The 16,256-nt window shown below is 37.2% G+C and overlaps 4 protein-coding genes and 1 non-coding gene across 9 annotated transcripts in view; 3 read left to right on the top strand and 2 right to left on the bottom strand.

Annotated features, from left to right (window-relative positions):
- Positions 1-3,168: 3,168 nt before the first annotated feature.
- LOC104806563 (actin-1) lies at positions 3,169-5,539 on the top strand. 4 transcript variants are annotated; one of them, XM_010531527.2, is made up of 5 exons: positions 3,169-3,247; positions 3,759-3,828; positions 4,080-4,473; positions 4,569-5,182; positions 5,300-5,539. In XM_010531527.2, the coding sequence occupies exons 2-5, from the start codon at positions 3,769-3,771 to the stop codon at positions 5,363-5,365; spliced, it is 1,134 nt and encodes a 377-aa protein (XP_010529829.1). In that variant the 5' UTR covers positions 3,169-3,247; positions 3,759-3,768; the 3' UTR covers positions 5,366-5,539. The 4 variants fall into 4 exon arrangements, with proteins under 4 accessions (XP_010529829.1, XP_010529830.1, XP_010529831.1 ...); XM_010531528.2 differs by having other exon boundaries at positions 3,197-3,302; XM_010531529.2 differs by having other exon boundaries at positions 3,215-3,321.
- Positions 5,540-5,569: 30 nt separating this feature from the next.
- LOC104806562 (transcription factor AS1) lies at positions 5,570-7,695 on the bottom strand. Of its 2 annotated transcripts, none has more exons than XM_019201710.1 (2): positions 7,655-7,695; positions 5,570-6,962 (listed from the first exon to the last, which is right to left on the bottom strand). In XM_019201710.1, exon 2 carries the CDS (start codon positions 6,907-6,909, stop codon positions 5,776-5,778), a length of 1,134 nt encoding a protein of 377 aa, XP_019057255.1. In that variant the 5' UTR covers positions 6,910-6,962; positions 7,655-7,695; the 3' UTR covers positions 5,570-5,775. The 2 variants fall into 2 exon arrangements, with proteins under 2 accessions (XP_019057255.1, XP_010529828.1); XM_010531526.2 differs by lacking the exon at positions 7,655-7,695 and adding an exon at positions 7,403-7,648.
- A 2,545-nt stretch (positions 7,696-10,240) lies between these two features.
- TRNAK-UUU lies at positions 10,241-10,312 on the top strand. Its single transcript has one exon. It is a non-coding gene; the product is annotated as a tRNA-Lys (tRNA).
- A 930-nt stretch (positions 10,313-11,242) lies between these two features.
- On the bottom strand, positions 11,243-13,598 carry LOC104806561 (RHOMBOID-like protein 4). The gene is made up of 6 exons (XM_010531525.2): positions 13,051-13,598; positions 12,560-12,723; positions 12,273-12,436; positions 11,926-12,185; positions 11,668-11,794; positions 11,243-11,560 (listed from the first exon to the last, which is right to left on the bottom strand). Exons 1-6 carry the CDS (start codon positions 13,374-13,376, stop codon positions 11,438-11,440), a joined length of 1,164 nt encoding a protein of 387 aa, XP_010529827.1. The 5' UTR covers positions 13,377-13,598; the 3' UTR covers positions 11,243-11,437.
- A 1,631-nt stretch (positions 13,599-15,229) lies between these two features.
- LOC104806560 (telomere repeat-binding protein 6) overlaps positions 15,230-16,256 on the top strand; it is a 2,629-nt gene continuing 1,602 nt past the window's right edge. Inside the window, exons 1-3 of the mRNA XM_010531524.1 lie at positions 15,230-15,595; positions 15,672-15,779; positions 15,869-16,249. Of these exons, the coding sequence (XP_010529826.1) occupies positions 15,714-15,779; positions 15,869-16,249 (447 nt within the window). The 5' untranslated portion in view covers positions 15,230-15,595; positions 15,672-15,713. The remainder of the gene's footprint in view (positions 15,596-15,671; positions 15,780-15,868; positions 16,250-16,256) is intronic.

The following is a 16,256-nucleotide window of genomic DNA, read 5'->3' as shown; positions in this document are numbered from 1 at the left end:
GACGTTTCATGAAACAAATCAATACATAATTTGTAATTATATACAAATTAGATTATAGTAACTGTTCATATATATTTTATAAAACAATAACTACATGAAAAATTGTCAAATAATGATTTGGAAAGTCATTCCTTAATCTTCTTCGTGACTTGCAGACCACAACCATCATAATATTTATTTTTTAGAAATTATAAAATACGTCTACTTTCAAAATAGACATATTTTGTGCAGTTTCCCACTTAAATACTGCAGTTTTTACATAAAAAATCTAGTTAACTAAAAATTATTATTTGTTTGAAACAAGAGATATAAAAGATGCGATTAAAAATTCGATCTCATTTTGCTATGTTAATTAATCCTTATCTAATTCGTCGGCACTAATCCGTAATTAATTAAGCAAATAAAATGGTTGAGTAAATAAATATCTGCCTTGACTGCTGACCAAACCTATGAACCACTCTTGAACCTACAAATTAACATTAAGTGAATTAGTTAATTACTAATAAATCAAAATTAGAATATAATTAAAGACGTGGGGAACGTTCACCAGTCCTTTCGCTTTCAGTTATGTATCGAATTAACAATAATTTTATTTTTGTTATAATAATTTTAAATCAATTTACCTTAAAATTTATCAACTTTGGATTCCTTTTACTAAAAATGCATACAACTAAACTTTGGGCATATTTTCCTAACCATTCACTTTTTTCGCTTTCATCTCTCCACTTACGGGTCCTCCATAAATTACTCTATTTACCAATTTAGTGTTATACCCATTTAGAATAAACCTATATTATATATATATATATATATATATGTATATATGCACATATATACCCCATATATGTATGATTGTGCAACAAGAGAATCAAAGAGAATCACATGGACATGATTGTATGGTTGTGACTCGTAAAGGTGGATCACATGGACAATATTTAATGTCTTCATGTTTCTATTATTCATACAAACATATATACACACCTATATATATATATATAATTGTACACGCATCAACATCCTACTCGACATCCCAAACCCCCGCTGCTTTAGAAACATTTCTAAAATTATATCACTCATTTAACAATTTTATTCCATTAAATTTGGATATTAACGCTTATATTTTAATTTGAACAATTTTACAGTTCTAGTCAATACCATCATATAATTATATACGATTTTGTCTCTTGGATATTTATATCAAACAATTAAATCACCTTTATAAATATTGTATCATAAATACATAATACTAATTATCATCAATAATATTTTCTTAAAATATCCGTCGAGTGTATATTTTATATATTGGAATTAAAAATAAACTAAAAAATTTGTGTGATTGCTAGCCTTTTCTAATATTTTCCCCCAACTATAAACCCCCTATATGTTTATATATCAACAAGAATTTTTTTGGTAAAATCAAAAAGATTTTTCACGTGAGAATATATATATATGTATGTATATATATGTGGGTGTTGTTAAGGAGTTGCTACCATAATTTCAACTTTTTGAATAAGGCTGCAAAATATCATTATTCAGCCCTTACACCCAAGGAACAGTACATTGTGTTTCCATTATTTTGGACCACTCCTTGCATGTAATGATGGAAACGGTGAATATTCTCTCTATTCATATGCTTAACCGTTCCCATATTGACAATGATTTAATTGTCTATCCAATATTAGGAGCTCTCGTTTTATAGTTAGATTCCTCCCACATGGGATGGGATCATGTCATCCCAAATTAAACAACATAAACACATTATTCACTTGATCTATACAAGGTAAATGTGGTGTTATAATTTATAATTATAGTAGGTATTATGCTTATATAATTCGATGTGTGTGTGTATATATAGAAAGCATTTTTATATTATGATATCATAATCTAAAATCAACTAACATTGAAATTTCTAATACCCAATAAAAAATTGATAAAAATAATTATATTATTAAGATCTAGATTAGACACCAATCAGAATATTCGGATTTGTATCTATAAAGTTTGGATATCTCATTTTAAAATTTGTATTCGGATTCAAGAATTATGTATATTCGAGGTACGAGTATTCGAAACAATATTTGGATACTCGTATAGATTTTAATCTTTTACAAATTTATTATAACATATGAATGGTTTCAAAATTATTGTACTCAAACAAAATTTGAAGATTATGTATAAAAAAATATTGTGTCGTATTTATGGATGGGAGTTTTGAGAATGGGAAGAGTTATATATTTAGCTTACATATTGTGTTTAATATTCTAATCGTAGAGCAAAGTACATGCATGCGTATCTGTCATGGTACCTGAGCGTTTATATTCAATCTCAAAACTTATTGTTTCTTTTTTTTAAAAAAACAAAAGACAAGACATACATATGACAAAAAAAAGGTCAGAAATCAGACAAGAAAGAATCTTGTTTCTATTAGTTAATAATAATAATGGAATTTCATCAAATTCAAGTCAAGTATATTTTTTTTTTAAATGTGGTAAGAATTCCAAATATCAAATACAGATTTCCCCTGCGCTTTCGATTTGAAAAAGGTAAAGGAACTAAAAAAATCATAAAAATGAAAACTAAAAAAGGATTGAAAAGGCTTAGAGAAATAAATGGAAAGTGTAAATCTAAAAGATGAACAAAGTTTGAGAAGAAGAAAACCAGATGCAAATTGAATAAAACTGATAACCTATAAATAATTATCAACATCTCAAAATAACCTTACGGGAGCAGGATTGATAAAATATTTTGTATTACGCCATTTCTCACACACACACACACTATTTCAAAATTTATAATAATCCATTTAAAAAAAAAAAGAGATTTATAGTATTTTTTTTAGTGTAGTGTACGGAGCTGTGAAAAAACATGGGCCTGGACTCGAAAACTTAATGGGCTTATGTTGAGCCCAAATACGGAATTGTCCAGTTCGTGTATGCCTTTAATTATGGGACGGTTCATATATACAATTAAATTCCGATTTATTTAGTTGCGGGGACTTATATAGTTATGATTAATTTGGTTCGGTTATTTTTAAGTTTCAAAAATTTATAACAAAAAAGGGATATTTAATTTTAATTGTTCGGGTTTGAAAAAAAGGACAAAAACGTAATTTCAGGAAATAGAACCGGAAAACGAGGTGAACCGAATTCGAAGCCTTTGGACCCGTTTTTTTATTTACTCCCCCATTTCTGTAGCTTCATTTTGCTTCCTCCATTGCTCTCCATTGTCGTTTATTCCCTTATTCGAGGTGACGGATCCTCCATCTCCGAGAAGCTTTTATCGTCTCCTGCTCTCAATTTCCTGTAGAACACGGATTCCTTCGTGCGCCTTTCGATCTGAGTTTCATTATTTGGCTTCATCGATTTGATTTACAGTGCCATTTCGATTCTTATATCGTGATTTCTCGATCTGGGTTCTCGTTTTAGAGTTGTGATGATTTGAATCAATCGGGTCCCATGAGTGGATTCTCGATCTGCGTTTGTTGCGTGAATAATCCCTCGCTTTTTGTAGATCGACATTTGCTTAAATCAGGCGATTTTGAAGTGACAGTGTGATGTTTTCCTCTGGCTTTTAATCATCTTTCTCGTTTTTCTGGTTAGTGTTACTTAATTTCATGGCATCGAATCTGTAATGTGATTCTGGATCTGGAATATTCGCCATCTCCTCGTTTTTCTGCTATTAAGGTTTTTTTGTTCAAAGTGATTGTTATTTTTTGTTTCTCTATTTTACAATTTGAAATCTCGTATATTTCTTTGCAGAAAGTAGAAAATGGCAGACGGTGAGGACATTCAACCCCTTGTTTGCGACAATGGAACAGGAATGGTTAAGGTACTCTTTGTAAAAAACCTACGACTTCTGTTCAGTTGTGATCTTCAATGTCTTGGTCTTTTCAACCTCATAGGGTTTGTGTTTCATGAATCTGATCTGAAATGATAAGTTGATAACCATCGACATAAAAGACCGGACCTTTTCATGATTGTACAATGTAATTCATATAATGGAGAAAGGGTCAACATATACTATGTTGTCTTGTCTAAGGTTATGGTTGTGTATTTATTGTATTGTAATTGTTTCCTAAGGCTGGATTTGCTGGGGATGATGCCCCAAGGGCTGTGTTTCCGAGCATTGTGGGCCGTCCTCGCCACACAGGGGTGATGGTGGGAATGGGTCAGAAGGATGCATATGTCGGGGATGAAGCTCAATCCAAGCGTGGGATCTTAACCCTAAAATACCCGATTGAGCACGGAATTGTCAGCAACTGGGACGATATGGAGAAGATTTGGCACCACACTTTCTACAACGAGCTCCGTGTTGCTCCCGAGGAGCATCCCATTCTTCTCACCGAAGCTCCTCTCAACCCAAAGGCTAACCGTGAGAAGATGACCCAGATCATGTTCGAGACTTTCAATGCCCCGGCCATGTATGTCGCCATCCAGGCTGTCCTTTCCCTTTACGCCAGTGGCCGTACAACCGGTAAGTGAAGCCTAAGCCTTGTCATGTAAAGTTGATTCCTTTATATCCATCAATGAAGGGTTTGATTTTGGGAATATCTCATGCCCTTTGTGCAGGTATTGTGCTCGACTCTGGAGATGGTGTTAGCCACACTGTCCCTATCTACGAGGGCTATGCGCTTCCCCATGCCATCCTACGTCTTGACCTTGCAGGCCGTGACCTCACTGATGCTCTGATGAAGATCCTCACCGAGCGTGGTTACTCTTTCACCACCACAGCCGAGCGGGAAATCGTCAGGGACATAAAGGAAAAGCTCTCTTACATTGCCCTTGACTATGAACAAGAGCTCGAGACAGCGAAAACAAGCTCTGCCGTGGAGAAGAACTACGAGCTACCTGATGGGCAAGTGATCACCATCGGATCAGAGCGTTTCCGTTGTCCCGAGGTTCTTTTCCAGCCGTCTATGATCGGTATGGAAGCTGCTGGAATCCATGAAACGACCTACAACTCCATAATGAAATGTGATGTCGATATCAGAAAGGATTTGTATGGTAACATCGTTCTCAGTGGCGGAACTACCATGTTCCCGGGGATTGCTGACAGAATGAGCAAAGAGATCACTGCTTTGGCTCCGAGCAGCATGAAGATCAAAGTCGTTGCCCCGCCCGAGAGGAAATACTCTGTCTGGATTGGAGGGTCTATCTTGGCCTCCCTCAGTACCTTCCAGCAGGTATAGGCCCCTATCAAACCCTCCCTTATAACTGGAGCATTCCCATCAGTTCTCCGCAGTTAAAACCGAACAGGGATTTCCTCTGAATGTGTTTTCGGATTATGATTTTTTTTGCAGATGTGGATCGCGAAGGCAGAGTATGACGAGTCTGGCCCGTCGATTGTTCACCGGAAGTGCTTCTGAGCTCAAAGTTCAAACCCTTCTCAGCCGTCGGGATTTTCTGGTTATCCGTTACTGGTTTTATCTTTGTTTCGATGATCGTTGGTTTTGTTCTCGGATTCCGACCAAAAGACTTTTTTAAGAACGAACTTAAACCTGTTTGTAGCATTGTTAAAAGAAAAATTTTGTCTTGCTCCATTTTTGTTGTTCAAGTTCAAAGAGCACTACTTATGTTTCAGAAGACCCATCTCCATAGAAGATTGGGTTTATAGTGATAGAGTGTCACAGAAACATGCGAGAGATGAAATCAAAAATCAAAAATAAAAAACCAAACCAAAAAGCTTAACATAAACATTACAAGAACCAACACTTGCAAGTTTCCAATCACTCATTCATCTCTAGCATCACCAGACATGATTCTCTTGTCTGTCCGGTCATGGCCGGTCTAGCCTTGGCCTGCAACCCACCTGCTCAAGAAACTTGGTCAGCCTCAGGTGCTTAGCCACCCACTGATCGGCCAATTTCTGCTCCTTCGCCTCCGCATCTCTCCTCAGTCCCGAGATCTGCTCTCTGTACTCGTTCTCGATCTTCTCCATCGCTGTCTTCTGCTCCTCCCTCAGAGCTTTGATCTTCTCCTCTATCTCCTCCATCTTCTCACGTCTTCTACACGTTTTCTCTGACTCGAGCTGCAGCTCTAGCCTTCTTAATCTCCATGCCGCCTCCTTCTTATGCTCGGCCCATGCTCGGTGCCCTTCATCCAATTCTCTGCAACACTCCACAAGCTCGGCCAAGAACAGACCCTCGCTGCTACAACCGGGCATTGAAGGGTTTATCCCGTGACCTGGTTGAATACTCCCTAAAACCAATCCCGGGTTGTTCTCAGTTGCCCTCTCGGGTGGCTGCAGCCACGGGATGGGCGGTGGAGGAGTGGCTGCAGCCATGGTCGATGGAGATAAGCTAAGGGTCACAGAGGGAGACCTAGGTGGCCTCACATTGTTGGGGTTACAGCCGTTCGAAGTGGCTAACCATGGAGGTATCACCGGGTTATTATGAGACGGGTCGTTGTGGAGAAATCCGCTGTTCGAATTCGCCATTACGAGCGAGGAGGAGGACGTCGAGGAAGATGCAGAAGCACCGGCAATGGACCGTTCCTTCACGAGCTTCTCGGCGAAACTCTCGAGAATTCTATCGTACTTGCTCTCGTCTATAGGCTCAACTCTCTTACTACTCTCCTTCTGCTCTCTCTGTTGCTTCTCCTTGAACACTTCCCACCACTTTCCCAGCCTCTTCGCTGTCCTTCCGGGCACTTCTGCCGCAATTTTCTTCCACTTGTTGCCGTGTTTGGCCTGAAGACGGATCACTAGTCTCTGTTCTTCCTCAGTCAATGACCCTTTCTTGATCCCTGGCTTGAGGTAGTTCTTCCAACGCTCGAGACAGGACTTGGCGTCACGGTTCAGGGGCTTGTTCATGCGTTCCGACACTAAGTGCCATTCTCTCGGACCAAACTGCTTCACGTAAGCGCGTAACAATGCATCTTCTTCAGCAGTCCAACGTTGCCTCTCCTTCATCTCCTGGATCTGACATCACCCCTTCCCATCTCCACGAACCCACCATCATTCATCTGCAATGTCGCCATAAAACCAGGAAATTCTTAGTACCCATCAGTGAAATTCTCCAGCTTTTAAGCTCAAAAGATCGAAACCCACCCACAAATCTAGAATCTTGAAGCAAACAAGGCATGAAGTGATAAATTTAGATAAGATTTTCTTCTTAGGTTCGAGGCACCAAACAAAATCCATGGGAAAATCTCATTTAAGAGATGCAGTTTTCAGGAGTCGTGAATGAATAAACTTAAAAAAGTCAAGAACTTTGTAAAGATTCCAATCATACAATTCCATAATAAGAATATATCTCTCTCTGGATTTCCTCGGGGACCAAACAAATCCAAAGTATCTGGTTCGAACCGATTCTCCACACCCAAGAGGGGACGAAAATGGAAACTGAAAAACAGCATACTAATGCAGAAATCGGAGATGATACAAAGGAGCAAACAAAGCTCACCAAATTCTCTTCCAATGGAAAATCCCAAACTCCACGGTTCTTTCCATCTGAAATTTTCTCTCACTTTCCCGTCAGCCAAACAGCAGAAGAATTGGGAAATGGAGAGAAAGGAAGAGACCCAGGAGCTTTAAAAACCAGACTACGTGCAACGATTAGACTACAGAGACCGCAAAAAAAATAAAAGAAAAGTTTTTTTTTTTCATGTGAAGAAAAAAAAAATTAAAGAAGAGAGAAACAGGGGAAAGGGTTTACCGACTGAGACAACGTCGTCTTCATTTTTTCACAAAAGAGGGAGAGAAAAGGAAACTCTCTCCCTCTCCCTCTCTGACAGTGGGGCGTGAAAATAGCGCACGCGCGTGGCGCGTGGGGATAGATTTCCCCTCTCCAAAGTGACGTCACCATGGGCCGTGTCATGATGTCATCTTCGCCGCGAGTGAGAGAAAAGATCCCGGCCTCTGTCTTATTGGGCTGTTCCATTCTTGTTTTTCGATCAACTAAAATGCGCCGTCCCCATTTGTTAAAATGCGCCTTTTTCGCGGCTTTTTTTTTGTCTTGACCAAAGCTGTTGTCATGTCACAGTAATTGTTTGGTGAAAAAAATTTAACAGTAATTGTTTTTTAAGTATATATTTAATATTTTTATGGTTATTGATTTCATGAGGTGGAAATAACGAGGAATTGTGGCCGTTGATTTGGTTTGGCAGTTAAAATTCCCATCAGTTCTTGTCCGAGAAGATTTGTTCATCTAGGGATCTAAAAGTCTGTTCGGTCATTTTTTTTTTCACCACAATTTTATTATTATTTACTAACATTTTATTTGATTGAAACACAGTTGAAGGTAAAAATGATCTTCACGTATATGTAATTTGGAAGTGGTGGGAGGAGGGACACGTGTCAGAAAAGGGAATGGGTATCTTTTCGAAAAGCATGAAGGCTATGTGGTCCCCGCATGCCCAATAGGTGAAATCTTTTTCCTTTGTTGTTCCATCACATCCCACACTGCTTCACTTAACAGGTTTTGTCTATTTGCTAACACGCGCCTCATCTCCCGCGCGCACGTTAGCACCCTCCTCCGCCAATTTTGTTTATTTTATTTTATAATAAGAATCTCAACATTCACAAATTTAAATGATTTTGAAGATAATTTTATTAAAAATATAATGATAAAAATTGAATTTGTTTCATCAAAATATGAAAACTGCAGCTTTGATGGGTCGAATTTGTTTTTTTTTTATTCATGCAAATTTATTATAGATATGACCCTACGATATGGACATATCCTAAAATTGGTAGCCGATATGACTTTATATAAAATAGCATCCCATCTTCCCATTCCCACTGTCACATCTACAAATCTCAAATAATAACCAAAATTAAAATTGTAGACAAAATTTACCAATTTCGATTCAATTCATATTATTGAATTATATACATATATTAAAATAGCAGATTTAAAATAAATTTTGGATTTTAATATCTTATTAATCATTTGTTAAAATTAAATTATTCTGTCAAGGCGACAAAAAATATTCAAAATTATGTGCCACATGGCGCTTAGTGGGGCCCATGAGAAAAGGAAGTGGGCCTAATGGGCCGGAGACTGTGGATAGTCCGGGTTTTGCGGCACAAAGCGACAGACTCTGAAAGGGACTCCACCTTCTGAATCCTTCACAAGAGCCTCTCTCCTCCTGTCAGTGACACGTCACATCTCTCTTTTTTTTTTCTTTTCTTTTTTTTCTAATTAATTTTTAATCATTCATTCATATGTATATATATATATATGTATATATATATTCTCCATGTGTGTGCATCGTACTGTTACACCCACTTCTTCCGACAGTTCTCCAAAGACGCCTTGATTTTCACACAACTAAATTACTTGTAATAATGACCCGTCTACTATATATTGTCTGAAAAATACAATAACGAAGCAAGGATTTTTATTGGGTCCAGTGTCATCAGTTAAATAATTTTTTTTGTAAAAGAGCATTATAATTTGTATTAAAATGATGAGGGTGGGAAGAAATATTAAATTAAAAAGAATATGGAGAAGGAAAAATAAATAAATAAAAAAAGGAATGAGGGGTAAAAATGGAAAAGCAGAGAAAACTAGGGAAATGACATTTCATATGAATTGTAAAATTGAGGCAGATCCTCTTCCTCATTTTCTCTCTGCCCGCTCTTCACTTTTCCTTCTCCAGCTTTTTCATTTAATTTCCTTGTCTACTTTTTATTTTTTATTTTTATTTATCAAAATAACGAGTTCTTTAAAATATTTATAACTGAGAGATTATTTATTGCTAGCTGAATCAAATGACGTTCTTTAGGTAAATTATCAAAATGACTTTAAGGAATGAGCTTAGCTAACAGCGTCAATAAATATATATATATATATATATATATATATATTATGAAAAATCGTCAAGTCTTAGTACCTTTTGGGATTTTATGGTTCAAATTGTTAGATAGATAATTCATTTATTTGGATATCAGATGAATAAAAATTTTCCAATAAAATTCCTGATTAAATGCCCCTATAAAAGAGGTATTTTGGGTTTAATTATTTTGCCGGATTTTCAGTTTTCGAAAAGATTATGGTTATTTATTTTTAGATTGGATTTATATATTTGATTTTTACACAATTCATAATAATAAATAAAAAACTGTAAATCTAGCCGACTCTACTCTATGTAGCATTAGCATCAGGAAGTGTTTTTTTTTTCTTTTCTTGAAAATGAAATCCAAAAGGGAAACATGGTTGAAGACTTGCGCGCATACGCAATGAATGTGCATTTTTACAGGCCCATTGTCAAGATATATTAGATTTATAATACCATAAGCCGTCTTAGCTCAGCGGTAGAGCGCGTGGCTTTTAACCACGTGGTCGTGGGTTCGATCCCCACAGACGGCGACACGTAGCCCAATGAATGTACATTTTATTTTTTTCATTTTTAACGAGATCATTTGTTGAAAACATAGCTTCAACAATTTTACTGAAACACGGTTTAGAAAAACTCATGAATTTACAGATTAAAAAAAAAATGTGAATTATATACAGATTACATATTTGATTGTGGGCATTTCAACTCAATATGGTGAGGCTGTGAAGCTAAATAATTTGATAGACCTCGCCTTGAAACTTCGCAGCTTGGTAGCTCGTGAACCTGAAGTCATCGTCTTCGGCACTTGCCTTCCCTTATGTTTAGGATACTATTGTTATGTAATCTCTCCTCAAATCCTGCACGTCTCTAAGCATAATATACAGAAAAATCACTTTTGCTCTCACTTTTAGTAGATTTTATTATTTTTGGTCAATTGTGGATTCCATATTCATATCTTCAGTTCCTCAAAATTTATAATGCCAAATTGAATGCATCTTAAATGTGATTCTGTATTCACATCTTAAGTTTCTCATCTGGGTATCATTAAAAACATCCAAAAATCGGAAGCGGAAAGTTCTTCCCGGATAAAGCCTGACCAAAGTTTCAGTTCGCCGGAGCGACATTGAAGGACGGTCGGAAACTGTTTTGTTTTTTGGTGGAAAAGAAATGGATCTCGCTGTCTCCGTGTTTGGTTCCCGAGAAAACGGTGGAAAATATCAGTCCATTAGTATTGCAAGTCTCTGATGATATTTTGTCCGAAAACAAAAAAAAGGTAAATCTGAACATTATTATTATCAAATTATCATGGTTTTTAGTGGAAGGGGATTCCATCTTCAAGAATGGACCAGCAATATATTCTTATTAAAAAGATATAGTTTTTCCCAAAATACTTAATTTATTAAGGAAATTACTTCTCAGACACCCATGTAGCATTAAGCATATGTTAGAGAATAAAAAAATAAAATAAAATGAAACATGCAATAATTATAATGTACAACATGACATGAGTTCGCTAATGTGTGTGTATATATATATATACATACGCAAGAAACAACGAATAGCCAATGGCTCGAGATGCCATTGCGTGTTTTGTAAAATAATCTCTAGAAGAAACAGGAAAGGACAAATTACAGAGTTGTAGGTTTTAGATTTAATCAACGACAGAGCTCAACACAAATGCTGTTTATCCTCGAGTTCGACGGATTCGGCAAGATATATGTTCCTGATTTCCCGTTGTTCAAGCAAGTCACGCTCAGCTGGCTGCCCGTTTGCGTCGTCTGCATATAGATACAACAGTTACATTCGATTCAAACGTGTTAAGAGGCATTGGCATTTAGGGTTAGGGTTTAGGGTTTAAGTTTTTAAAGGTTTAGGGTTCACTTACCGAGCAGGAGAGTGGTTCGCGGTTGCAGCTCCATTTCGAAGTGGGTATGCAGGAAAGATAATGACACCATGAACAGTGCTTGTTTCCGTCCACGTTGTTGAAGAGGGCAACCAATCCGATCACGAACCTGAACGAGTAAGACCTGGTCAGTGTTGACGTTACCGAGTTCATAGCTTTATCGAGAATTCCAGGTTTTATGCATTTTCATTTCAAACGAAAGATGATAAGAGGCGGAAGCGTAAGAAACATATCGTATACCCGGCGATCAGAAGGACTAGTGAGATGGTCCACAACAGGCATTGGTAAATCTTGAATCTGTGTGTGGAGGCAGCAGAAGAAACTCCACCAGGAGCCGGTCTTTGATTTATCCATCCGAAATGGGGACGGATCAGAAGGATGAACCCTAGAAGAAACCCCGTAGCAAAACCCCCGATATGAGCGAAGTTGTCGACGCCCGGAAGCACACCCATACCGAGGTTTACCACCACGATTACCACGAGAGTAACAATGGTCACCACCTGCACAAATCATAGCAATAACACAATCAAGTATCCAATCTTTATACCGAATCTTCCAAATCTTTATATCTCATCGTCATTCATTACCTTGTTAGTATAGATTGTCCAATTGATGATGATCTCAGAGAGCATTCCACCGAGTAAACCAAACACGGCACCAGATGCACCGACGGAGATGTTTGTTCGGAGGAAAAGAGCCGACAATATGCTCCCTCCGAACCCGGAAACGACATAAAGCAATCCGATCCTTACTGGAAACAGACAAAATCCCAACAGAACAATGATGTTATTGCATCAAAGATACGGCCAGATTGCCATGAAACAAGGATTCAAGAAAGTTTGGTACAAAGAGTTGATGTGAGAGATTTACTCACTGAATCCGAATTCTCTTTCCATGCGTATTCCAATGAGAAGAAGAGTTAGCATGTTCACTAGCAGATGAACAACTCCTCCATGTAACCAGTTGCAAGAAATCAGACGCCATCCTTCTTGTTGCTGAAATACTTTTCTCACATCTAAACCTCCCATCTCTTGTAATCTGTACCAATTAAAATCGACAAGAATCAACCTTTGATATCAGATTATCAATTGAATCTCTCTACTCTGCTTTTCAATTGTAATCCATATATACGATCCGTATAAACAGAAATAATCAGATGAATCTTCAATATCACAGAGTAAAAGAGAGACACATCTCGAGAAATTTCGAGATTTCCCCCCAAAATCAAACAGCTGCTTCACTCGAACTTCACTCGTCTTCTTCTTCACGCAAAACCCATCCGATTTTATTTTATTTTATTAAATCAAATCTTTCGTGGACAGACGGCGATGAAATCGGGAAAAACAAAGAACCCTAGAAACTTACGTGAGCGAGGAAGGACCCAGAAGAGGATTCTCTCTGGTAGGCTGAAACGAGAACCGACCCAAGAAATCGGCGACGCAATCCCCAGATTTCTTCGGGCAATTGTTGACGAACATGGTGATCACGAACATGACAACGTTGGCGACCACGAAAACGGGTATGATCCAAGGAACCCAACTCCTGAACTGCTTCACTTCACTGTACGCCACTCGATTCTGTCTCTCCGACAGATTCCGAGAAGCCGACTCCAACTCGACAGGGTATACGGTGTTGTCTCTCTGACGGGAATTTCCCCAAATCGGGGCGGTTTCGGATTCCGTCGCACCCATTGAGGAATCGAACTCGGACGATGAAAATTCAAAGGATTCGAGGAGAAATCTGAATAGGGTAGAGAGAAATTAGGGTTTTTTATTCTGGGTTTAGTCGGTGTGAAGCTCTTGAGAAATTTCCACCGCAAAGGAAAAGAGAGGTCTTTAGAAATTGCAGTGTCTTGAGAATAGAGTCAGTCAACGGCCCTTCACCTATGCAGATTTGCTTTTGATTGCCTCACACGTTTTCTCAATCCTAAATGGAAAAAAAATATATACGATTACAAGAAGTCTATATACAAATAATCACGCGTATACATACATCTCTATATATATATATATATAAACAATTATTCCATCTATTGAATTTTGTTTTTATCTGACCATATTGTGGTGGTTAGGTCTTAGGTCACCACTTTACTTGACCCTCAAGACTTTCTTGCGCAAAAAGGAATTTAAAAATCTACATTATTTATTAATCCCTATCCCTACTTCTTTCAAAGCATTTATTATTCTCGTTAAATCCCCAATATTTATAAATTATTATAGTATTTATTATATTATACTTAGTTCATTTAAAGATAAACAAATATATTATATTTTACACATTCAGTGGATCGCCCTTCTCAATTTGCCATTTGACTTATTAGTTATAACCTAGTTCACACTAGTTTTTTTATTATTTTATTTGGACATTTATAATTGTGTCAAACACGGAGATATATAGGTTAGTTATCTTGGGATTCATCTTCTGATACCAATAAATTAGTCTTAATTTTTTAAAATTATTTATTTAAATTAATAAAAACAGTATTAATATTATATATATATATATATTCCAATAAAATCATATTAATATTGGTTCTCATTTTTTTGGTAAAATATTGTTTCTCATTTATTCTTGACGCTTTAATAATATATTTTTAGATTTGTTGTGTTATGAAAGATTGTAAAATATTAATAAAGTAACACACCAAGAGTTCAGAAGAGAAGAGAAGATAACATCAAATACATGAAACATAACATAAAGGTTTTATCAATAAAAAAAACATAACATAAAGGAAGAAAGATTGTATAAAAATTGGCAAGACCAACTAAAATATAGTCAAATGGTGGTGACGTGTACTTTATGGTTCAAACATTGATTGGCGACGAGGAAATATTCAAACAATGCTGATTTCAATCTCTTATAATATTAGGCTTGATATTAAATCTTTGCCTAGTACATATCATTTCAAAAAAGAAATTATTTTGCTAAATAATATTCATAATTTCACGATTTATATTACAAGTATAATCTGGTACAAATCCTATAATCCACCAATAATAATAATAATAATAATAATGGATTAATAAAAAAGAAGCCCTCAAATTCGATGATACAAAGCCCAGGACAAAGAAATGGATCAAAATGTGGAAATTTCTGAAATATCAAAGTGGACCTTTGTCTATTTATATTAGGCCTTATTAGGCCCAATTCATATTTGGGCCGAAAGTTACGTGGAATCGACTTTCTTCACGGCGCGTGGCCTCCCTTTTTGGATAAGGCAGTTAAACCGTTAACCTGCGAGTGAGAGAGAGAAGAGACGAAGAAGAAAACGAGTTATAAGAAAATTAACTTTTTGGTCTTCAAAATTTATAGTTTGAGGAGTAAACAACGGCTAAATTCTTGCCACGTGGCCGAAATACACTTTTTTTAATCCAAAACCCGATTCGAAAGAATAAAAAACAACAGAGAACGGTTTTAGGCAGTTTGAATATGTGAAGGAGATGAGGATTTTATCCAAGTATAGTGGACAGTCGTCCACGTGTCGGAAGCAGAGCTGATGTGAGAAAGAGTGGATCACCCCCCAAACCAGAGGAACTGATCCAAACTGTTCGGAGGGTTTAGGGCAATGCCTAGAAAACCGTCATTTAGTTTCAGCCAAGAAAAAAAACAGAACAAATCTCCATTGTCGACATGTGTAATCTCAAACTGTGTTCGTGTTTTTCGGGACATTTTATTTTGTGGTTTTCATGGGGGTTTTGACCGCACAGACTCAGACGCAGCTTTAAAGTCGGGTGTTTTTCCGAACCATGTTTTTCTCTGCATCTTCGGGGTTTTTTTTGGGCCATCGGTGTTCTTCATGATCCAATTCTTGCTTAAAACCCTCTTTGTTTCCCCCTTCAAATAATCCGAAATCAAACCCAAACCGCCATTAACGACAAGGATCTTGAAGCTCTCTCCTGTTTTTCTCCTCGTACGTGTGTTTTACATCTGATTTTGAAGTTCGGATTTCTGTTTTTTTTGCTAACCGGACCGGTTATCACTTTCAGATCGAAGAAACAATCAATCTTGTTTTGCGTTTCGAAGAACATATGTTGGACTGCGGTTTCAATGGCTACCAGCTTCCAGTGGTTCCTCGAGCCTGTAGATCACCGAGAGTGAGTGACCTTCTGCGTCATTCCAAAGTTTTCTTGTTCCTTAATGTTCTGAAAAAAAAAGTTTCACAGGATTTTGCCATTTTTCTCAGGGACGGGCCCCGATCACAAAGAGATCCATCAAGAATCAAAGAGACGATTTCGAGATTTCCGCCCGAGTGGTCGAGAAATTCTCAGACGAACGTGAAAGCAAAGCATCTCTCGACACACTAAGCCGAGAGACAGAAGATATAGAAGAAGAAGAAGACGAAAGAGAAGAGAGAAGCCCTGTCAGTAACTTACTGGAGGCAATGGAAGTAGAAGTGAAACCCATTCCATGTGTTACTCGGGAGAGAACTCCGAATGTTTCTTTGTCTAAAGACTGGTTAGCTCTCGGTCCTTCCATGGCTAACTGCTCATTGAAACGAGAAGATTGCAGAGTAGAAGAGCCGACAAGAAGCGAAGAAGGAGACGAAAAGAAACCCCGAACCTGGAAGAGCG

Source organism: Tarenaya hassleriana, unplaced genomic scaffold (genome assembly GCF_000463585.1).
Source record: "Tarenaya hassleriana unplaced genomic scaffold, ASM46358v1 Cleome12, whole genome shotgun sequence".
Lineage (NCBI taxonomy): Eukaryota > Viridiplantae > Streptophyta > Magnoliopsida > Brassicales > Cleomaceae > Tarenaya > Tarenaya hassleriana.
This window is presented reverse-complemented; position numbering and strand designations above follow the sequence as displayed.